This window comes from Acomys minous (genome assembly GCF_964271855.1).
Source record: "Acomys minous genome assembly, chromosome: 2".
Lineage (NCBI taxonomy): Eukaryota > Metazoa > Chordata > Mammalia > Rodentia > Muridae > Acomys > Acomys minous.
In genome coordinates, this window is record NC_140484.1 from 53,673,685 (window position 1) to 53,697,264 (window position 23,580).

The window sequence follows — 23,580 nt, forward strand, 5'->3', positions numbered from 1 at the left end:
GGCTGTACTGGCCCTAAATAAAGTATTTTTTAAAACACCAGTTAAGGGGCTGGAGAGACGGTTAAGAGCACTGTCTCCTCTTCCAGAGGACCCGAGTTCAGTTCTCAGCCATCACATGGTGGCTCACAACCATCTATAATGAGATCTGGCACCCTTTTCTGGCCTGCAGGTGTACATGTGGGCAGAACATTGTGTATGTAATAAAAAAATATTCTTAAACAAACCCCCACATTGGTTAAATTATGATTATGAAATCATGAATACCTTTTATAATTACCCACCCTCGGTCTGAGGTGTATTGGAGTGAGAGATGGCTCAGCTAGTGCCATGTAGCTGACAGTGCTTATCCTCCTGCTTCAACCTCCCGAGTGCCAGGATTATAGGTGTGTCTTACAGTGCCTTGCCTTCATTGGCCTTTTTTTAAATTAAATTTTATTATTCAGATTATATCCCGATTGTTATCCCCTCACTTGTATCTTTCTATTTCTCCCTCCCTCTTTCACCCTATTCCCCTCCTCTAGACCTGTGACAGAAGGGGACTCCCCCCTTCCCCCCAACCACCACTACCATATGATCACAGCCTATCAGGTCTCACCCAGATAGCCTGCTCCCCCTTCCTTTGAGTGCCACCAGGTCTCCCCCCAACCAAGAGGAAGTGGTCAAATAGGGGGCACCAGAGTTCATGTTAGAGTCAGTCCCCGCTCTTCACACAGCTGTGGAGAATGTGTTGTCTGAATAGGGGGTCTAGGTTTACTGCATGCATTGTCCTTGGTTGGTACAGCAGATCCGCCAGCCTTGATGGTCTTCTTGTTCGTTGGCTTTTTTATATGGAAAAAGTTAATGACTAACTTTGCCTGTGGAGGACTCGGAACTATTTTAGTACAACAGGAGGATCTTTAGTTAGTGACTGCAACAATCTTAAATGAGGTGGGGTCTCATTGTTTCACAGCACTGTAGAGTAGGTGAAGTGTTGCTCTTGAGAACTTCAGAGTGAGAAGTCAAACTGCATGTGCTATAGATGTAAAATGCACATTGGATTCTACAGGCTTTTCTCTTTTACTTTTGTGTGTGCACATTTGTGGTTGTCTGAGGACGATCTTGGGTGTCATTCCCCCAGAACCGCCTTGTTTAGTGACAGGCTTTTTTGGTGCTCTGATGCTCCCTGACTAGGCTAGGTTGGCTGGCTGGCAAGTCTCATGGACTCACCTCTCCTGGCTTCTCAGTGCTGGGTTTTAAACATGTACCACTGGGCTCTTTTACTTGCATTGTGTGGACTAACTCAGATCTTCATGCTTGTATAGCAAGCAAACTTTATTGATTGAACTGTCCCCTTAGTCCTCTTTTAACTTTCTGATGTGGCTACTAAAGACTTTACACTTAGATGTGGCTCACATGGTATGCGTATTAGTTAGTTGTCACTTGGAGGCTATGAGTGAAAGGAGACTTGGAATATGTAGGGATGAGTCTGAACTGGGGCAGTGTGTGCCTCTATGCTGTTGAATACACGTGTGAGAGTGTGTAGAATTAGTTGTTTGTTTGTTTGTTTTTTTAAAAAATAGTTTCTTCACAGCACTCTTTAAAACAATGTTAAAAGTTTTGGACACATTTTGTTTGCTGAGGCTTTTCCCATGTGTCACTTGGGCAGAAGCAGCTGCTCCTGTCTTTGTTTGTTGTGCTCCACATGTTTAGGTCACTGCAGCCACTGATGTGGGAGCTGTCCTAACTATTTACCTCAAGCCTGGTGCATTTGCTCTGATGCTCCCCTTGGACTTGGCATCATAAGAACCACAGTGGAGCTAGTTCTGAACTGCTGTAGACAGATTGGTCGGCCGCTTGTTACTTCCCAGAGCCCTGTGCTCAGTACTTCCTTCACTGCTTCACTATTGGCTTCTTGAAATCATCACTATCTTGAGTTATTTTTGGAGACTAAACATTTTTTGCCTTTCGTCCAACCAGTCTTGGGTGTAGCTGTCACACAGGGCAGGGGGATGCACTGGAAGCTTGGCAGAACCCCACTTCTTCCTGCAGAGAGGGGTGCTCTTCTGTTGAAGCAGAGCTCTCCAGATGATGACAATGTGGTTCTCAAGTTGATGCTGTTATGGTTCTAGTTATTCCTGCAGCTCACAGGTCAGCTAGGGCAACCATCAGCAGCTCTCTTTTCAGAGAAACTTCTAGCTTCTGGTGGTATATCTTTTAGCATTTGGTGTCATTGTTCCTTTGGGCTCTTTGGAAAGTCATGTAGTGTGTTGCTCCTGTGACCTGTTAGGAGTGAGAACACAGTCCCATGTTTGCAGTAGTATGCTTTTCATGGTTATGTATTCAAATATGTTTACTGCATTTTTTGAAAAATTTTTTGAAAAACTAACTTGATTTTTAATTATCCCTTTGAGTGACAGTTGATCAGTAATATCCTACACTCATGGCATTCAGGTAGATAATGCAAAGTCTCAGCCAGAGCTGTTTTTTCCTGAATCAGAAATCAGGCTGCATCTCACAAGACCCCTAGCTGACTCCTTGCCATGAAAGCTTGGAGAGCATGGCTTTAAGCTCCCAGGTGACTTGTAGGCATAATGACTGGACAGCAGCTTCTTCTGCAGTGTGCTCTAGCAGCTCAATCCCTACAGTCAGTTAATGTGGTGAACTGCAGAGGTTTAAACTCCCGAGACCAGGTCTCAGGAATGCAAGCTCCAGCAACCCTGCAGCCGGCAATAGAATCCAGGTGTCTGTGGATATTTACTGTCATTGAAGAGGTTCCAAGGGTGTCTTAGGATTACCATTGCAGTGATGAAACACCCTGACCAAAAAGCAAGTTGGGGACGAAAGGATTTACTTGGCTTACAATTACATATTGCTGTTTGTCAGGACAGGAACTCAGAGCAGGAACTTGGAGATGGGAGTTGATGCAGAGGCCAGGGAGGGGTGCTGCTTACTGGCCTGCTTTCTTATAGAACCCAGCCGAGGGATGGAACCACTCATGATGGGTTGGGCCCTCCCTCATCAACCTCTAATTAAGAAAATGCCTTTCAGCCGGGCATGGTGGTGGTCCATGTCTGTAATCCTAGCATGTGGGGAGGGAGAGGCAGGTGGATCTCTGTGAGTTAGAGGCCAGCCTGGTCTACAAAGTCCAGGTCAGCCAGGACTACACAGAGAAACCTTGTCTGGAAAAACAGCCCCAAACCAAAAATGATTAACTGTCCACACAATAGACTCAAAAGAAGTACAGGATTGGGAGATGGCTTAAAAGGTAAGCCCTTTGCCACACAAGTATCGGGATCCAAGTTCAAATCTGCAGTAAGTGCCTATTATGCTACAACTGGAGAGGTAGACACATAAATATCCTTGGGGTTGGTGGGCCAGCCAGTCTGCCTCAGTTAGTGAGCTATAAGGGGGAAAAAAGACTGTCTCACAATATAAGGCGGGGAAGCAATTGAGGAAGACATCTAAAGCCAACCTTTGACCTTCTCTCTCTCTCTCTCTCTCTCTCTCTCTCTCTCTCTCTCTCTCTCTCTGTCTCTCTCTCTCTCTCTCTCTCTCTCTCTCTCTCTCTCTCTCTCTCTCTCTCTCTCTCTCTCTCTCTCTCACACACACACACACACACACACACAAAGTGCCAATTCTAATACATGGTAAAACATGGGAGAACTTTGAAATGTGCTAAATTAAAGAAGCCAGTCACAAAAGATTACTGTACAGCTACTCACATGAAATGTCCACCACATAGGAGATCATGAAAATATTCTTAGTGTATTTTTAAAAATATTTATTTGTTTTATGTATATGAGTGCTGCTTTGTTTTCATGCACACCAGAAGAGGGCATCAGATGCCAGTTTAGATGGTTGTGAGCCACGTGTGTTGCATAGAATTGAAAAAAAAAAATAAAGAAAAAGAATCTTATGGAGGCTCTCCCCTTCAGATAACTCTATGAATCAAGTCGACATAAAAGTAGCCGGAATATGGGGTAACCTTGTTACTTGATGGAAGCAAGCGATTATCAGTCAGCCGTGCCTAAGTGCTTCGGCTATGCTGGTGAGCAGGGCCTTGGCAGGGTCTACAGACAGTCTGTTATTCTCATAACTCTTCTGGCATATGATTTCCCACATCTCCCAGATACTGTCAGTGCTTACACACTTTGAAATGAAGGGGTTCTGTCCTAGATTGTTTTCCAAGGCCAACCGTAGTAGTATGAAACTAGTGTAACAATCTTTTTTTTTTCTTTATTCTTTTTAAAGATTTATTTATTACAGATACAGTATTTTGCCTGTATGTATGCATGTACGCCAGAAGAGGGCACCAGATCTCTTTATAGATGATTGTGAGCCATCTTGTGGTTGCTGGGAGTTGAGGGCAGGACTTTTGGAAGAGCAGGCAGTGCTCTTAACCTCTAGTGTAACAACCATAATGGCTTTGTAATTAAAGCCTCCATCTGAGGTGAATAGATTTATATAAGAGAGGGGTCCTTCACTATGGGATCATGAAGACCAGCAGAGATCTCCTTGCTTAAAATATCTAGTCCTTCCGTGGGAAAAAAATTTCAAACTTCTTAGTTCAATTTGTTTAAAGAAAACAAAAACAAAAAAACCTAATATGTTGGTAAAAGGAGGTACCTTGGTCTCTCACCAAACCTTGATGACCAGCTTCCTAGGGGGAAGATAGAGTTCCTGCTGATCCATAAGTGTCACACAGCTAAAGTGTGGGTTTTAAATATGTTTATGTGTACTGCAAACACTTTGTTAGCTCCAGGCGTAATGGAGCATACCTGTAACCCTAGCACTTTGAAGAAGGCAGAGACATGAAGATCAGTTGAATGCCAGCTTCAGCTACATAGTGAGTTTCAGGGCCCTCTGAGCTATAGGAGACTCTATTCTCATAATGCATCAACTCTGTTCTCTTCCCCACCCACACTGCTTTTTGGTTTGTTTTTATTGTTGTTAATTCTGACTCTAGTTTCATTGCAAATCTTAGCTTGTTGTCAGTCTTTAAGACAAGATCCCCTGCTATGTAGCCCAGGATAGCCTCAAGCTTAGAGTCATTTGGCCTCAGCTTGAGATTATAGATTCCATCCATGCCTCGATGGAATAGTTATATCTTAATTTTTTCCAAGTTCTTTCTTTTTCTTTCTTTGATTTTTTTTTTAAATAGACAGGGTCTCTGACCCGTTGGGAATTTGTTCTATAGATCAGGCTGGCCGCAAACTCACAGAGCTCTGCCCATCTTTGTTTCCCAAATGCTGGAACTAAAGGTATTTACCACCACAGCAAGCTAGAATAGTTACATTAAAAAAAAAAAAAAAAACCAAAACAAAACGGTATTTTAACTGAGGGAGGGCATTTGAACTTTTGTTTAGTATCTAGCTTCATTTTACTTCCAAGGGCACCAACCCAGGGACAGCTAATTTACCAACCCTGCTTGTGTCCAGTTATCTTGCTGCTGTAAGGTAAGGCAAAACAGATGCTGCTGCTCACTGTGGCTACATTTTGGTATTTAGTGTCTTGTGCAATATGAAGACATTCACTGTGGAAGGAGGTAGTTCTGAGTTCTTTACTATCTGGTGTGGTAGTGAAGGGAATCAATCATTTTGCAATAAATGCTAAAAATTTCCTTATATCTCAATGTTAAATTTTATGTTTAAAATAGGTTATATTTTAGACAACTACTTCAAAATACAGCTTTGGATTAAGAAATTAGAAGGCCTGGGCCAGTAGGAAGGCCATTCTGCTGTATACATAGACCCGATGGACACTGACCTCTCTATCACGAGAGGATTTGTTTGGAGTGGATTTTAACAGTCTGGACAAGGATTAAGTCTCTACATAGGTTCCTTCCTGATGTCGGTTTGAGAATCAGAATCTCTTTTGTTTTTACTTCCACCAACCTTTAGGACCATTCTGGTCATTAGCATCCCGCTAAATGTAAAGGGGGGGGGGAGTATATGTAGGTTTTCTGATTAATGGCACAGCATAGCAGAGTTTCTTATCTACCCAATATTTACCTGTATATGTAGCTGGCTGCTACCCCATGCCTGGGGGGTACCCTGGAGGGTAGCTAGCTGGCACAGCTGCAGCAAGTCATCTTGCAGCCTTGGGGTAGATAGCTACCTGGATGGATTCAGGAGATAACAGAATACAACTCTCAGGAAGAACCTTCACTCAAACCTAACCCTATTAAAAAATGTCAAAACCATTCTTAATTGGCAGGTTTTCGGTTGGGATGGGTGTGTTTGTCATCCTACCGTGTTCTTGTTTCATTGTGACTATTTGGTCTTTTTGTGAATCTTGTATTTGATGGGTTTCCTACAATACAATATGACTTGGGCAGTTTTAGTTGGAGTGGGTAAATCCACTTGATTAATAATTTAGAGCTGTGACTGCAGTTTGCAGGTATCTATAGCAAACAGTGTTTGCCCTGAATTTTCTTCTGTTCAGGTCTTGGGCAGCCCAGAAAGATCTTCTGTCCCATAACTTTGGAGTAGTGAGGCTATAAAAATACACTTTTAAAAGTTGTGATTTTTAAAGGATTTACAAATAAATGAGCAGCAGCTACTCTAGTAGAAGATGATAGACAATGTGGATGGTGGGACTTTGTGTCCCTAAACAAAGGACAGCCTCTCCCCTTTCTTTTTGTGAATATAAAAAGAAAAACTTCCCTTGTTCCTTTTCCCCTCCTTTTTTCTGTGCATTGGTGTTTTGCCTGTGAGAGGCGCTATGTCTGTGTGAGGGTGCTGGATCCCTGGAACTGGAGTTACAGACAGCTGTGAGCTGCCATGTGGGTGCTGGGAATTAAACTCAGGTCCTCTGGAAGAGCAGCCAAGTGCTCTGAACCACTGAGCTGTCCCCCTTTCCTTCTCCTTTTGACATTACCTTCTGATACTGTTTGTGCTTGTCAGATGATTAGGATAAAACGTTTGTCTTGATTTTGGTTGTCTTGTCATTTCCCCCAAATCTGAAAAACCAAAGCAGTGTGTATGTCTTACGGTTTCTCTTGGCTTGATGCCATCTTTCCCTTGATGACTTCCTAGTCAGAGCTAGCTCAGCATTGTATTTAAATTAAATTCCACAGCTGCTTAAATACCTTCTGCTGCCTCCCATGGATCTTCTATAGGTCTATTCCTGTCTCCTGTCAGAGCTGAGGAAGGCCACTTGCTTGTGTACCTGTTGCTTCTGTGTTGGGAGCTGCATTTCTCCAGCTTGTCATGCTGTATAGGTAGGAAAAGGCTGTGCCTCGCTGGAGGCCGTTTCTGCCTTGTTTCCCCCCACCCCCAGGTGTTCCTCTCAGTCAGATGGGTGAGTATGGGCCATGCGAATGGAATAGCTGCTGTTTGTCTTTCCTTGCGCTCAGGCTTCTTGCTGCTCAAGTTGGTGAGCAGAAGCGCCATGTGTCCTTGAGAGCAAGTAAAGGTGTTGTCAACTGATCAGCTTGATACAAGGCAGTATTGCTTCCTGAAACTTGTCTCCTAACGTTTCTTCAACTTTCTTATCGAGGTTGCCTGCTGGACAGTCAGGCCGAGTACCTGTCATGTGTAGTGGACACTCCTTAACAACCTACCATTCACACCTTGCTTTTTAGCTCTCTTTGGGGCAGTCACTTTAACTTTAGAGTAAGTAAAGTTTGCCTCTATAATTTCTCTTTTTATTTTATTATTTGTTTTTGGTTTTTTGAGACAACGTTTCTTTGTGTAGCCCTGGCAGTCCTAGAACTTACTCTGTAGACCACCTGGCTCTGCCTCCTGAGTGCTGGGATTAAAGGAGTGCACCACCACCCTTGCCAAGTTTTCTACTTTTAAGGAAATAATTTTGAGCTGGGTGGATATCTGAGTTTGAGACCAGCCTGGTCCACAAAGTGAGTCTAGTACAGCCAAGGCTACACAGAGAAACCCTGTCTCGAAAAACAAACAAAACAACAACAATTTTGAAGCAAATGTTTTTGAGAACATTGGGTGTGGGTGAATTTAGCAAAACACCATAGTTATAAAAAGCAGATCTGCTTTACAAAGATGGACCTTCCTTTCCTTTTGTTTGTAGATATTGGTGAGCTTTTCTGGTAGTGGTCTTAACAGGAAGCACTTGACTGGGTAGATGGCTAAGCTGTAGCTGATAGAGAGCTTTCATTTGGGCACATGGTAACTTTGTGCCTCACCATACTCTCAAGGAAGGCTCCTTGACTCCTTATGAGGCTAGCAGACCTTAAGTGGTTCTGTTTCTGTGGAGGCTTGTTCTATTTGACTGCAATTTTATTACAAGCAGCCTTTGAGACCTCTGTCACATTCCATGTGTAACTAAGTGCCTTTTGGGCTCTGGGAGCCCAAGTATTTCATGGTGTGGTTATGGAAACCAAGTTAAGGAAAGACTGTACATGAAGTGTTATTGAAGGTTGACTGTCAGCTGTTTCTTATAGTGACTTAGGATAGTAAGCTTGTCTAATTCTTTTTGGTTTTTCCAGACAAGATTTCTCCATGTGGCCCTGACTGTACTGGACTTGCTTTGTAGACCAGGCTAGCCTTGAACTCACAAAGATCTGCCTGCCTTTTCCTCCCACGAATACTGGAATTACAGGCATGTGCCACCATGCCTGTTTGTCTAATTCTTAAATAATTAAGTCCTAAAGTTTAGTTCTTTTCTTGGATTTTATGACCTCAGATTTTTAGCTATCAATGAACTCACCTGCTGCTTTGCAGTGGGTCTTCACTCCCTCTGTAATAAGGAAAGTTTGTGTCAGACTGATCTGAGGGTGTGCGGGTGCCCCCTGTACCCACCCCATTGAAGATTGGAGCCCCCAGCCAGGCACTGAGGACTGGTCAGCAGCTCCCACAGTGCAGGCCACCAAGTGAGTTGGAGCCACCACTGAGTGGTCCTAAGCACCTCTGCAGACAACTGAGCAAAAGGAAGAATGGAAGAAAAACAAAGCTCCTGAAAGCTGGGGGGGAAATAAGGAAAGTTCTGGTTAGGCCTCATTGTTTGTCATTTTTTGTTAAAGATGTCAATTCTTCATCCTTCAAAAAAAAAAAAAAAAAAAATTAAGAGTTGTCCTTTTCTTTTTTTCTTTTTGGAAACAGTTTTGCTGTCTTAGCCCAGACTAGACTTAAGCCTGCAGTAAATTTTCTCCATCAGCCTACCAAGTGTTAAAAATGTAGGGTATGAATTTTTTTTTTTACTTAAAATATAGGTTTTATTTTAATTTTGGGGTTTTTTTTTTTTTTTTTTAGACAGGGCTTTCCTGTGTAGCCTTGGCTGTCCTGGACTCACTTTCTAAACCAGGCTGAACTCCCGGACACCATCTATGTCTGCCTCCTGGAGTACTGGGATTAAAGATGTGTGCTACAATAAAACGTTTTTAAATTACTGGGCAGCAAGCTTGTTGAGGTCAGAAGACAACTTGGAAAGGGTGGTTCTTTCCACCCTGGAGTTTTGGGAATCAGCCTTGTCACCAAGCACCTGCATCTGCTCAGCTACCTTGCGCTTTCTCACCATTCTTTTTGCTTGTTTTGTTTTTTTTGTGACAGGCCCTCTCTTATGTTACCCTGGTGATCATTCTGTAGACCAGTCTGGCCTTGAACACACAGATATCCTCTTGCCTCTCCCTCCAGAGTGATGGGATCAAAGATGCAAGCCCAGCCAGCATTATTAAATTCTTTTTTTTATATTTATTTATTTATTATTATGTATACAGTGCTCCACCTGTGTGTACATCTGAGGGCATCAGATCACATTATACATGGGTGTGAGCCACCATGTGGTTGCTGGGAATTGAACTCAGGACCTCTGGAAGAGCAGTCAGTGCTCTTAACCTCTGAGCCATCTCTCCAACCCCTTAAATTCTTAAATATGAATGAATTACTCCTTTTTCTGTTATGTTGGTTTTGGTTTTTGGTGACAGGTTCTTGCTATGCGGCTCAGGCTGGCAGAAAACTTACACTCTAGAACTATGAGTATATTGCTTTTGTGTTCCATATTTCAACATTTTAGCCAATTAAAAATATTTTCTGGGATAGAAAGATAGCTCAAAGGTTAAGAGCACTTGCACCTATTTTCAATTTCCAGCACCTATTTTGGTAACTCACAAAACATCAATAACTCCCATACTAGAGCACCCACCAGCCTCTTCTGGCTCCCATGACCATTTCACAGAGGTCATGTACATACAAAATAAAAATAAGTCAATTTAAAAAACTAGAAATTCTAAAAAGAAAGCCAATAAATAAATTCTTTATTTTGTTTTTTTCTGAGAAGGGGGAAAATCCTGCCAATGTTACTCCTTAAGAAATCATTTTGTAGCTGGGTGCGGCGGCACACACCCTTAATCATAGCACCTAGGAGGCAGAGGCAGAGGCAGGCAGATATCTGAGTTTAGGGCCAGCATCTTCTACAAAGTGATTTCCAGGGTACTCAGGGCTACACACAGAAAAACATGGTCTCGAAAAACTGAAAAAAGAAATAATTTTGTGGAAGACTGCTCAGCAGTTAAAGCACTGGTTGCTTTTCCAGAGGTCCTCAGTTCAATTCCCAAGAACCACATGGTGGCTCATAGTCATCTGATGCCTTCTTCTGGCATGCAGGTATGCATGCAGACAAATCATCTTGTAATTCAGTATGAAACTGCTTTAATTTTGTGTTAATGCCAAGTAAGCATTGTAGACCAAAACTGAGCTGAACTTTCGTTTATGGAAAAATAGTAAGTAAAGCTGAAATTTTATGACATACTCTCTGCATTTTGTTTAGAACAGCATGTTTTGGAAATTTGATCTTCACTCATCATCCCACATAGACACGCTTCTAGAGAGAGAAGATGTAACCCTGAAGGAGCTAATGGATGAAGAGGACGTCTTACAGGAGTGTAAAGCACAGAACCGCAAGCTCATAGAGTTTCTGTTAAAAGCAGAATGTCTCGAAGACTTAGTCTCATTCATTATAGAAGAGCCACCTCAAGACATGGATGAGAAGATCCGATACAAGTAAGAAAATGTCATCTTTGCTTTAGGAGGGGTAAAAAATTCTTGTCTAAGAGTTCCCTAGAGTCACTATAGCCATTGACAGGTAGAGGCCAAGAGCTATAGGCTTTATGGGGCACATAGTCCATTCCAGAGCAGACTCTAGTGAATCATGGGCATCTAAAGTGTTCTGAATCTTAACCAGATGTACATGCTTTATAAGTGACAAGCAAACTTCAAGCATCTTCTCCACTTCCCAGATAGGGAACCAGAAATCTGTGATTGGCTAAGATTGCCTAGAGGTCTAGTCAGAGCTTGGTTAAGATCAGCCCTCTGTTGCCTGAGCTTGAGGCATGGGCCACCTGGCTCTTAGGGGACAGCAGTGAAGCTATTTCAAGCAGTGAATGACCCAATGAATGAAGTAGGTGGAGTGGGTTTGCCTATTCACGGCTAGTTTAATTGACTCTGCTTACAAAACAGCAACTTGTAACACTTCTTTATATACCTCTGGGAACCCTGAGCAATTCGTGGGCAGTTACTATTGGCTTGCAGTTATTTCTAACCTGGTTGAAGTAGTCAGCATCCCTCACACTAAGAGTGCCTTCAGGAACACATACCAGTTGTGATCTATCGGATAGACAGCAGAGTGGCAAGAATCATGATCTTAGAAGCTGCCTTTCCTGCCTCAGGCTACCCTTATCCAGACATCTTTTTCTTTTTCTTCTGGGAGAGATATATGGTGTCGGCAAAGTACCTTTTTTGTTTTGTTGTTTTTTTAAAGATTTTATTTTATGTATACGAGTGCTCTATCTGCATGCAGACACACCTGCATATCAGAAGAGAAGCATTAGCGGGTATAGATGGTTGTGAGCCACCATGTGGTTGCTGGGAATTGAACTCAGGACCTCTGGAATAGCAGATGGTACTCTTAAGCTCTGAGCCATCTCTCCAGCCCCAGCAAAGTACTACTTAATTCCTTTAAAGTTCTTTTGGCTTAGGTTCTCAAGGAGGCCCTTTCCTCTGCTATCCTTTAAGTTGACACTCAGCATTAAATGGTGACCACAGCATTCAGAGGATACTGGTGTCTTATAAAGGAAGAAAATCATCTGCAGCATAAAAAGAGTAGTGTTATCTCTGTTCCCCTAAACACCTTGCTGCTTTGGAATTCCTGCCACAGTGAGTTACACGTAAGTTAGATAGGGCTTGTACAGGTCATAAGTGGAGGTGGTGTAATAACAGGTCCAGGATAGTGGGCCTGCGATCAGACCACCTGCAAGTGCTCTGGCCCTCTCTTGTGGGGTTTGTCTTCACATTCTGGATGAAGTTACTTGCTCTAATGCTATACCCTTTGTGAAGTGCTAACTCAGTGAAAGGAAAGCCCTGTGCTGACTATGCTGCTTGGTGGACCTGAAAGCTTGCCAGTGATACTGCTTTGTGTTGCTGTGCTGTGTTTGAAGCTGTAGAAGCAGGCAACCTCTTACACAGTCCCCTCGATGTACTGGATGATGCCATTTGGAGGAGCAATTGAGTTGGGTGGAGCAGTACTCCATACTCTGGCCCAAACAAAGACATCATTGGTGTGCAATATACCTTGGGTGACCTGAACACCTGGAATAGCATGGAGGGCTTTGGGGAAGGAATTTGAAATTTTTGAGGGTTAAGATCGATTGTCACATGCCTTTAACCCCAGCACTTTGGAGGCAGAGGCATATAAAGCTCTGAGTTTGAGGCCAGCCTGGTCTGCCGAGTGAGTTTCAGGCCAGCCAAAGCCACACAGAGAAACCCTGTCTTGGAAAAAACAACAACAACAACAAAAACTAACAACAACAACAACACCAAAACCCAAAACAAAAACAAACAAAAATTTATTTTTGTGGACAGGGGAAGCCCACGTAAGAAGTAAAACCATAGTTTGTCAAAGAAGCCCTCTAGAGAAGAAAGCAGGCTAGGGCAGAACAGCTGAAGGTGGTGGGTGGAGGAATTCTGGAGGAAGCCTTCACTTGGAGCTGTGCATCAACCGAGGACATTGTCATTGTGTTAGACAAGGAACAGCCAACCAAAAACATGGAAGCCCTAACGTGCAGGAGTGTTTGGTGTACTGTAAGAACAACAGGGCAGCCAAGGTGGTGGGTGGCACATTCCTTTAATTCCAACATTCTGGAGGCAGAGGCAGGCAGGTCTCTTGAGTGCCAGGACAGCCAAGACTACATGGAGAAACTGTCTCAAAAAACAACAACAGGGCAGCACTATGACTGGAAGTGGGCAGGAAGAGAGGGCCAGGGGTGAGGGCAAAGCACCCTCTAAAACAACCCATGTAAGATTTTGAACATTGAGTGATGGATGTTGGCCTGACCCTTGTTCTTGTCTACTCTGGGTTGTAGGCACTGGGAGACTGGAGAAGAAAGGGAAGATTAGTTAAGGAGCTAGTAACAGTCAACCTCGACTGTCTCGGTAGTCTTTTTGGAGGAATGGGTTAGAATCCAAAATGAAGTTGGAAGTGAAGGCACCTCCTTGGTGTGAGGTCAAGAAGGAAGGATTGGGAAGGCAGGGCTGTTGGAGTTTTACCCTGGGTAGATGAAGATGGAATAGCTGTAACATTGAGGCTACATGTCAAGGGAAAGGCAGGCATTTGGCTTCAGCCCTGTCAAGCTTTAGATGCCTGCTTGGCATGGAGTAGAGACAGGGAATCACAGCAGGTGAGTAGGTGCCATATGATGGCAGGGACTTAGCTGAGGTCACCTGTAGAGCTGATTGAAGGCTGAATCAGGGTTCCAGACAGGGACTCAGAAGTAGCCAGGGCAAGAGGAGACAGGTATGAGCGGCCACCCAGAAAGCCACTGAAGACAGGCTTCAAGGAGGAAAGAGATCATGAGCATAGACTGCTGCTATGACAGTCCCCAGGTTCGTAATATGGCAATATCAGCCCTGTTGATTTGGGTCCTGAGAGCCTAGCTGAAATGGCTCTGAAGAAGAGTGAAAGACAAGCCAAGACATCTGCTTCAAGTTATTTTTCAGCAATGAGAGGTGAGAGAACACATAGTAGCCAAAGGCAGATACGGGGTCAGGAGAGGTGTAGGTGCTTTATTTGTTTTCCTAAATAGTGGAAATGGTGATCTGTGTGTGCACTATCAGAAATGATGCAGTAAAGAGGAAGCCATGTTAGCCAAAGGTATAGGCTGTCTAGTAATGCCCTGTGGGAGGTTATTAAGAACATTTCTACAGTTTATCCTAGAACAGTGGTTCTCACCCTGTGGGTCATGATCCTTTTGGGGTGCAAATGACCCTTTCACAGTCTCCTAAGACTGTCGGAAAAACACGGATTCATTTCAGTAGCAGCACTACCTTTATAAGGTAGCAGCAAAAATAATTTTATGGTTGGGGTCACCACAACTTGAGGAACTATTAAAGGGTCACATTATTAGGAAGTTTGAGAACCACTATCCTAGAATATAGAGAGCAATACAAGTTGTTATTACTCATTAAACACCTTTTTGATGCCAGCCCCTCCTTGTTGTGTTCAGTGCACCCTGGAAAGTGGACAAGGTAGGAAGTAATCCTAGTATGAATTCCATAGCTGCAGATGTAAGCACTGTGTACTCTTGTCCCTAGTAGATGGTTACAGTAGAGAAGTCTGCTGTGGCATTGATGAATGCCTGTTCACAGTATGGTAGAGACTAGTGGAGAAGAGCCTTCCAGAAGACAGCTGTTGGGTAGTGCAGTCTACCTGCCTGCATGCCTGCAGTTCTGCTTTCTTCTCTGTGCCCTTCCTGCAGTGGTTCTTTTGGAGACAGTCTCATGCTGTTCATTTAGTTTCACCCCAGACCCTTCCAGGTGCAGTGGTCACCTGCTTGCCTTACCTTCACACGTGTCACACACTCCAGCCCATACTCTGTCACCTATCATACAGCCACTTTGGTTGCCTTGTTGCCTCCTTGACCTCAGCAACGTTTGAGCTTGCATTCCTGTGACTAGCTGGGCCTATTGTTCCTGACTGGTTGGCGTAGAGTATATTAGAGCAGAGAAGGGAACTGTGGTCAGATAGTGTTGTCTGATGAGTCTAAAATCTTAAGTCTCCTGTGACCATTGGAACAGGATGAGAGGTAGCTGGCAGTTTAGAGGGCGTGGAGACCATATGTCTACTGCCTGATTGGCAGACTGAGTGGTCTGACTGTCAGGAACAAACATGGCTGAGGCTACAAGTTTTTCTAAAGCTGTGAGGAGTTATATGCAGAGCAGATGCTGGCTGCTCTCTGTGGGTCTATGGCCTACTAAATGGTGAAGAATGACAGTGGCCTAGTTTCTTGCCTGTCCCTAGCCTTACAAGACCCTGGAAGGCTGTTGTGGAAAGCATATAGATTTGTGTAGCACTCTTCTCTCATTTCCCAGTACCTCAGCCCCTTCAGTATATAGTGATGGGTTTTTCCCCCCAAGATGGGATGGAGACTAAATGTTTGGTAGTTTATCAGAACTTTATCATACCACTTGTAACCCACCTAAACGGAGCAGTGGCCTGCGCATGTACCTGCAACAGGCTCAAGTCATCACCACAGCTGTGGATAGTACGGTATCCTTGAAATTAGCCTCCCCTAACTTGTCTTTCAGAATTTGCCACTCCTCTGTCCACATGAGCTATGAAGGCTGTCAGGACACTGCACTCTTACTGAGAAATTCTACTGTTACAATGTGACATACATATTTCCTGAGTCCTATTTATGCACTGAAGTTGTGTTGAAACAGAAACATATTCTTTTTGTTTGTTTGTTTGGGTTTTTTGTTTGTTTGTTTTGTTTTGTTTTTGAGACAGGGATTTTCAAGACCAGACTTTTCTGGACCTGTCTCCTGAGTGCTGGGATTACGGGTGTGCACTACTACACCTGGCTCAGAAGTGTGTTTTTTACCAAAACTTGGTTTAAAGGCAATTTTTTAGACAAAGTAGAAAATGTATTTTAACTTAGAGGTTGGATGGTATAGATTGAAGGTGCTTTTAGTTCCTTGTAGATGGTTTTGATGATTTCACAAAATCTTAGGAGACCTTCCTGATGTGTAATGTGCTTGGTGTAGTAAACTGTTGCCATTAGATGATAATGCAATGTCCTGTTCTTCTAGGTATCCAAATATATCTTGTGAGCTGCTCACTTCTGATGTCTCCCAGATGAATGATAGACTGGGGGAGGATGAATCCTTGCTAATGAAATTGTATAGCTTCCTCCTAAACGAGTCCCCCCTGAACCCACTACTCGCCAGTTTCTTCAGCAAGGTGCTAAGTATTCTTATCAGCAGAAAACCAGAACAGGTAAATACTGTTTCCAAAGGTAAGTAAGTACCTGGGCTGTGCATCCCCAGGGTGATGACAGGAACTTGGCTGCGGTGTTCTGAGTTTGCCTGAGGTCCAGTTTCTACAAGAAAATGTATTTTAAGTCTGCAGCAGTCTAAGCAGCCTTGCTTTATACTTTAAGGAGTTTTCCTCCTTGGACATACCCTTAGAAGGGTCTCAGCTTTGTTTGTTAGCGTATTCTTGATTTCTTCTCTAAACAAGTAATCAGAAATATCTTTGCGATTGAATCTGAGTATATAGCTAATGACCCTCTGGGTTTAACAGTTGGCTTTGCTTTGTTGTTCTCTAACAATGATCTCCAGAAAAGCTAGAATTAAGTCTTCCTGAAAATGAAGCTCATTGGTGCTTTGCACACAGTAATAATTTATTTTAGCTTGGAAACCTGAATGCCCTTGTGTCTCTGCAGTTCCTAGCCCATAGCACTGGGTAGAGGTACAACTTCAGTGTTTTTACAGATAACCTCTCTTTGAGTTTCTGTTTTCCCCTCCTGATTCAGATGTACCATATTTTCTGGCATATAAGACAACTTTTTTTTTTTTTTTTGGTTTTTTGAGACAGGGTTTCTCTGTGTATCCCTGGCTGTCCTGGACTCACTTTGTAGACCAGGCTGGCCTTGAACTCACAGTGATCCGCCTGCCTCTGCCTCCCGAGTGCTAGGATTAAAGGCGTGCGCCACCATGCTCGGCTTAAGACAACTTTTTAACCCTGAAAAATCCATGCCAAAGTAGGGGGTTCTCTTACACGCCGAGTACTTAGCTGTAGCTTGCTTTCCTTCAATGTCTGGCACATATAGTGGGGGGTGCTGCAGCCTATTCCCCCACTCTGTGCGGGGAGAATGAAGCAGGGAGGAGCAAGCTACACACATCTTCCTCTACTCTCCACCAGAACCCACTCATTCTACTCAAAGCCTGCTGTCTTTGGGTTGAGTGTGGAGTGTGCCTTAAAGGGGCAGTGTAGGCTGGCACTGGCTGTCAGCCAGCATTTAATAAAATATTTGGCTGTCTGTGCCCTGCCATCAAATAGACACATGCCCAAGTCTGCTGCACAGAGTGTGCGTTGGAAGAGGGGTAGCCTTATATGGTGAGTATATTCCAAACTGTGTATTTTATTTGTTTTTTTAATGTGCATTAGTGTTTTGCCTGCATGTATGTCTGTGTGAAGGTCTTGGAGTTATAGATTCCAGATCTTGGAGTTACAGACAGTTGTTAGCTGCCATGTGGGTGCTGGGAATTGAACCTGGGTCCTCTAGAGGAACAGTTGTGGTCTTAACCTCTGAGCCACCTCTCTAGCCCCCAAACTCTATATTTTAACTGGAAAAGTTGGGTTTGTCTTATATGCCAGAAAATATGGTATGTGGAAATGCCATTTCCCAAGGAATGGTTTACTACTGGGTGTGACCTTTGGACCAGTAACAACAGGATCACTTTAGAACTTTTTGTTTTGTTTTGTTTTTAAAGCATTGCATGTTCTTGATTCCTACCTATGCTGTGCAGAAGTAGATGGAATCTTGACAGTGAGGGCTCTTAGTACATCTCTCAGTTCACACTGATGTTTTCTGAATTGGAGAACTATTGCTCTAGTGAATGTTGTTACGAAGGGTACAAGGGCTCACCTCCAAGAAACAGCTAAATCATTATGGGCCCATTATGTTCTGTACGCACTTAAGGCTGGGTCCATGTTGGGGTTCATGTTTTATTTTAGAAAGATAGTGTTCTTTTTGTTCAGATGAGGTTCTTATTCGAATAAGGCAACATTCCCAAGTGTGTTGGAGAGAAAGATCCTTTGCCTTGAGTCGTAACCCACAAGTCATGGTCTCAGTAATAGATTGTGCCCTCCACATAGAAATCAAAGTATCACTGGCAATTATAGGAGAATGCAAACCATCATATGTGCTGGCACAGTTAGTTCAGATATGGCTACTTCCATTATTAAGGCATGCTTCATTATCTAGTATTGGGACCCAGGCTAACAACTTGAAGTGTATAAGATAAAGCGTTAAAATTGTGAAAGACTTTCTGAGGCTCTGCGTACCAACACTCAGACTCAGAGTCAGTTCTGTTACGTGTCTGGCAGTGGTGATCTGTGTCAGTTGAATCCTGAGTGAAGAGTCCTGCCACCGGTTGCTCCTTGTTTCTCTAGCTAGAATTCCTTGGATGATAATGAGGGCATAGCACTGGCTTTTGTAGCTGCTTTTGTCTTTTGAGAATTGTGTTTTCTGTTGCTTAATAAGTGTTGGTTAGGATTTAGGCACTTCAGGTGATGACAAAAGTCTAGATTAACATGGCTTAACTAGAAAGATATTATTTAGCTTCTAGAACAGTGTCCAGCTGTTGATCGTGTTGAGTGGCTTAGCTTTCAACAATGAAATCCAAAGTGCAAGCCTTGTGGTCTTTGCTGTACTGTTCTGTGGAGGAATGCCGAGTGAATGTGTCAACTGTCAATAAAGCGCTGCTTAGCCAGTCAGCTGGGCAGAAGGATAAGAAGTGGAAGGCAGGACTTCATGGATGGGAGAGGAAAAGTTGGACTATTGCAGAGGGGAGGGGTTTTGGGCAGTTGGAGGAGGACGGTGGGAACTTGACGAGGACCGGCGCAGGGGTCATAGTGGCAAGTGCTTAGAATATATGTATGTTATAAGGTTTAGAGTAGTTTGTTTAGTTTACGAATAGATTAGAATCAGTTCAGACTCTGCCCGGTGAAGTGCTGGCAGCTTTAAAGAACGTTTCAGTCTCCCTGTGTCAGTTATTTGCTTTGTAGGCCAAACGGATACAAAATACTGTAACACTGTTCATAGCACCAACTAAGATTTGTGCCAATAGGATCCAGGATAAGTGTTTTCTGCCATGGAATTGTGGTGTAGTTTGGCCGTATGTGATTTTTTCCTCTTCTTATCCTTCCTTCAAAGAGTTCTATAGGACTGCGCTGTGAGCGGCATGGTTGCCAGGCCTTGAAGATGTGAATCTGTCTGCATTGTTGTCTAGACAACAGTGCAGCGGCTCATTTTGAAGTTGCTTGTAGTTGCAGTTCTAGCTGTTTGGCTGTTAGGCTTCTCTGTGCAGGTTAGTGGAAGGCCTGTGGTTCTCGGAGTATGCGCTTCTGAGTTTAAAGTCCAGGACAGCAGCTTGAAGAGGCTCTAGCATGTCCAAGCCTAGGTGTTCTCATCTAGAACAACGACTCTCCACCTCCCACACTTCGTGCAATCTTGTGACAAAACCCACCACCCTGTGAAGCTCTCCTCGGTCATGTGGTAGGATTTTAATAGATGCTGTGAGCCCACAGATACAGATAAGACACAGGAAACTGCATGACAGAGCATCATTTCCATTCCTAGTTCATCCCCCATCATCAGAGCTTGCTCCTTATTATTACACACACAGAAGTGCAACCTAGGTCACCTTGTGGGCCAGGCAAGTTAGCTACTTAGAAACAGAAATCTTTGCTTGAGTCTCCCTTGTTAGAATATTTTGAATATTTTGCATTTTAATTTTAAGTCTTATAGGCTCACTTCATGAAGTATATTATTACTGCTTTTTAAAAATTTTTTTGTCTGTGGGTTTTTTGCATATATATGTGTGTGTGTATGTATGTGTGTACACACACACAGACACACACGCACCATATGTATGCCTGGTTCCCACACAGGCCAGAAAAGGATGTTGAATCCCCTGGAACTGGAGTCACAGGTCCTTGTGAGCCACCATGTGGGCACTGGGAATTGAACTTGGGTTTTCTGGAAGAATAGCCATGCTCTTAACTGCTGAGCCATCTCCATCCCCAAATAGTATATTCTTTAGCTGTTTTAATATCTGTTCTTGGAGAATGAACAATGAAAATAAACAAAAGACAAAGGTTCTGTTGGCTTTATTTTTGGGGGGGGGTGCATGCTGATTTGGAAGATGACTTTTATTGAAGGGTTTTAAATGTTGTAATTGTTAGCCAAATTCCTCACTTGACATCTACTTGCTAATTCAGTGCCTGTCCTGTTCTTAAGCCAGCTGGCAGGATTTGAGGAATGGTAGTCACTCTCTCTAGTTGTATACCTTAAGTTACGCATCTTTCATTTTGATTTGTTTTCTTCTAGATTGTGGATTTCTTGAAAAAGAAGCGTGATTTTGTGGATCTTATTATAAAGCACATAGGAACTTCTGCCATCATGGATTTGCTGCTCAGGCTCTTGACGTGCATTGAGCCTCCACAGCCCAGGCAAGATGTTCTGAATGTGAGTAGAGATGTGCTGCTGGGGATGCTGTTGTGGGTAGCTGGGCTTCTGTGTGTGGGGGAATCTACAGGATGAGGATGCCTGAGGATGAGGCAGGACAGGGTAGTCCCGACACAGAAAAGAATCACATTTATTTTATTTTAATTTTAGAGACTGGTCTCTCTATGTAACCCTGGCTTTCCTGGAACCCACTTATATTCAGGGCTGGTCTCAAACTTACAGAGATCAGCCTCTCTGCCTCCCAAGTGCTGGATCTGACCAGCTTCAGATTTTAGAGGATGGGGGCTCAGGATATATAGATCCCTAGGTATACCAGATGCTCTGTTATTTGCCCTTTGCTGGTTGTGTTATTCTGTGGACAACAAGAGTGCTGAGGATTTACCTGAAGCGGGGTCTAGATGTAAACAACACAAGGCTTTCTAAAAATGTGGCAGACCTGCCTCCTATGGGAAGGTCAGACAACAAGAAAGGGGCCTACTTTTAGGTTCAGACAGGTGGTAATTTTAGGATATATACATTTTGAGTAAATAGATGTTTTAGGTGAAACTGGACTCAAGAGAGAGGCTCGAATAACCTGAAAATAAGGCTTTCCCTGGTCCTTGGCAATGTTCCTCTCTCCACTTACCCTTTCCTTCTTTGTGGTTGCACATGCTTATAATGCCAGCACTCCACAGGTTGTGGCAGGAGAATTTTTTTTTTGGCAGGAGGATTTTAAGTTCTAGCCAGCTTGGGCCATATAATGACATTTTGTCTCAAAAGAAACAAAACCTGTATCTCATTGAAAATGGGTTTTGTTGAAAAATTCTAAAAGACCTAAGGGATCAAGAAAGACTAGAGGGTTTTTGTAAAGAAAGTTTGCCTGGGGTTATCCACTGCAAGACACACACCGCTAAGACGACCAGGTATGCATTTCTTTATTTGATTGGTCAAATAGAGTGACCTATCAAAGTCACCAAGGCAAAGTAACTGAGGTATACAGCTAAGTGCTGCAAGCTGGTGCCCTGGGACTTAAAGGGCAAGGCTTCAGATAGAGGCACCTTGCTTCTTTTGTGTGTCTCTATAGATCTTGCTCTTTCCTCAAAGGGGGTTCAAAATTCTGGGAAAGACCGTTAGAGCAAGGGGGCTGATGGTCATTTTTTGTATGGGCTAGCACAGAGGGAAGTTTATCAACTGCTGTGGCTTGCTGTAATGGGTCTATTCTTCTGGTTACTTCTGAGTTGAATTTTTAGGGCCCATTTCCAAAGAGGTTTGCTTTTGGGAAGAGTTGTGTGGGTGGTAATGGGAGAGCAGGATAGAGGGAAATTCCTTAAAGTCTTTAAGGTCATAGGTACTTGTGAATAGCTGTGTAGAGGACAGAAGCTCAAACAGGCTAGCTCATCATATACCAAATGTTCTGGCCTTTCTCATGGCCAGGAACAGATACTTTAAAGCATTCCTGTCAGAGTGTGGCCCCAGGTAATACTGTGGGAAGTTTCATCCTATGCCCACAAATTTCTGGGGAGATTTGTAAAATTAGATCTTAGGTTTGTAAAAATCTTAATTGTATTAAATTTTATTTATAAAGTAGACTTTAAAATAGCTCAATGGGAAAAGGCACTTGGCTGCCAAACCTAATATTTTGAGTTCTAGTCCCAGAATCCACATGATGGGAGAGAACCCACTCACACAGGATGTCCTCTGTTCTCCACACATATGCTGTGGGACACGGATACACACAAGAAATAATTAAATGTAACTAAACAGCAGTTGGGTTTCTTTTACCATAAGCCTGCCCATTAGTATTTGTTTGCATTGCTCTTTGATAGGTCCCCTGTAAGGAGCCAGAGATAGCATCAGGGTTTTGTCTCTGTGCCTTTATCAAGTTGTATTTGGTTTCTTCCCCTCAACCCCATTCTCTTCAACCTTTCAAGGTCAAGTGGCCTTTCTCAGTGTTGAACTGCCTTATATTTTGTGGTATTTTGGTCCCTTAGGTAGCTAATACTAAGCTTGCTGGTTGTTTCTTCTTCTTCCTCCTCCTCCTCCTCCTCCTCCTCCTCCTCTTCTTCTTCTTCTTCTTCTTCTTCATTTTCTATTCTGATTCCTTCTGTGTTTCCACTCATTGCATCTCATGTAGCGATTACAAAGAGATTATTATAGTCTCAGCAGCTCTACTTTTGAGACAGGCAGATGGCCATCACTCTGCTTCTAGGGTGTCTGACCCTAGTATTTCCTGCAGAGGATTTGGTTTGGGTAACTCCCCCCCCCCCCCCTTTCATTTGTTTTGGGTTTTTCAAGACAGAATTTCTCTGTGTATCCCTGCCTGTCGCGGAACTCAATCTATAGACCAAGTTGGCCTGGAAGTCAGAGATCCATCTTTGCCTCCAAAGTGTTGAGATTAAAAGCGTGTGCCACCATCTCCCGGCTTAAAAGCCCCCTTTCCTCCTGGGCTCTCTTAATCCAGAGGCTTGGTACTGAGTGCTGTTCTTCATTCATCTTGGTGATAGTGTGTACTTGCTCAAGACTCCAGTAGCAAAAGTATAGCCCTGTAAATGCTGAATACCCAGTAGGCACCACCATTGAGCATAGTCTGAGTGAATATCCCGTAGGCACCATCACTGAGTGTAGTCTGAGTGTGTGGCTATTGGGAGTTGGGGGGAATTGTTGGTGATTGTGGTCACTCTTAAAATGATATATTCACTGCATTTTCCTTGGGGGACTTTTTAATTTTCTGTAGTGTTCAAAGTCCAGAGAAACCTGTAAATTCTACTTAAAGGTGATGGCTATTTCCAGTATGTTAATCTTCACTGGGGCTTGAGCAGGAGCCACTCGTTGCTATGATCACTTCTACAATGTGTTTTGCAGTGGCTAAATGAGGAGAGAATTATCCAGAGGCTTGTGGAAATAGTTCACCCATCGCAAGAAGAAGATGTAAGTTCTCTTAAGCAACTTTTTTCTTTCATATAAAAACGGTTCACTGGCCACGGAACTTATCTGTGTATATGTGAAGGGGATCAGAGGGGATGTATGGAGCAGTGATAACCCGTTGTTCTTAAGTTGTGAGGAACAGGAGAGCATCATCTTCTTCCCAGAACTAGGGTCATGCTAAACCTGCTTTGTGATAAATCTCT

At 43.3% G+C, this 23,580-nt stretch overlaps 1 protein-coding gene across 13 annotated transcripts in view; it reads left to right on the forward strand.

The window, feature by feature from the left end:
- The window catches only part of PPP6R3 (protein phosphatase 6 regulatory subunit 3), a 116,619-nt gene that overhangs the window by 38,834 nt on the left and 54,205 nt on the right, over positions 1-23,580 (forward strand). For 10 of the 13 annotated variants that reach the window (XM_084750636.1, XM_084750641.1, XM_084750642.1 and 7 more), the window contains exons 1-4: positions 10,714-10,946; positions 16,029-16,215; positions 20,336-20,473; positions 23,315-23,380. In XM_084750636.1, the coding sequence (XP_084606762.1) occupies positions 10,720-10,946; positions 16,029-16,215; positions 20,336-20,473; positions 23,315-23,380 (618 nt within the window). In that variant the 5' untranslated portion in view covers positions 10,714-10,719. Of the gene's footprint in view, positions 1-10,713; positions 10,947-16,028; positions 16,216-20,335; positions 20,474-23,186; positions 23,226-23,314; positions 23,381-23,580 lie in introns of those variants that run through there. The other 3 variants (XM_084750643.1, XM_084750645.1, XM_084750644.1) reach the window with 2 other exon arrangements.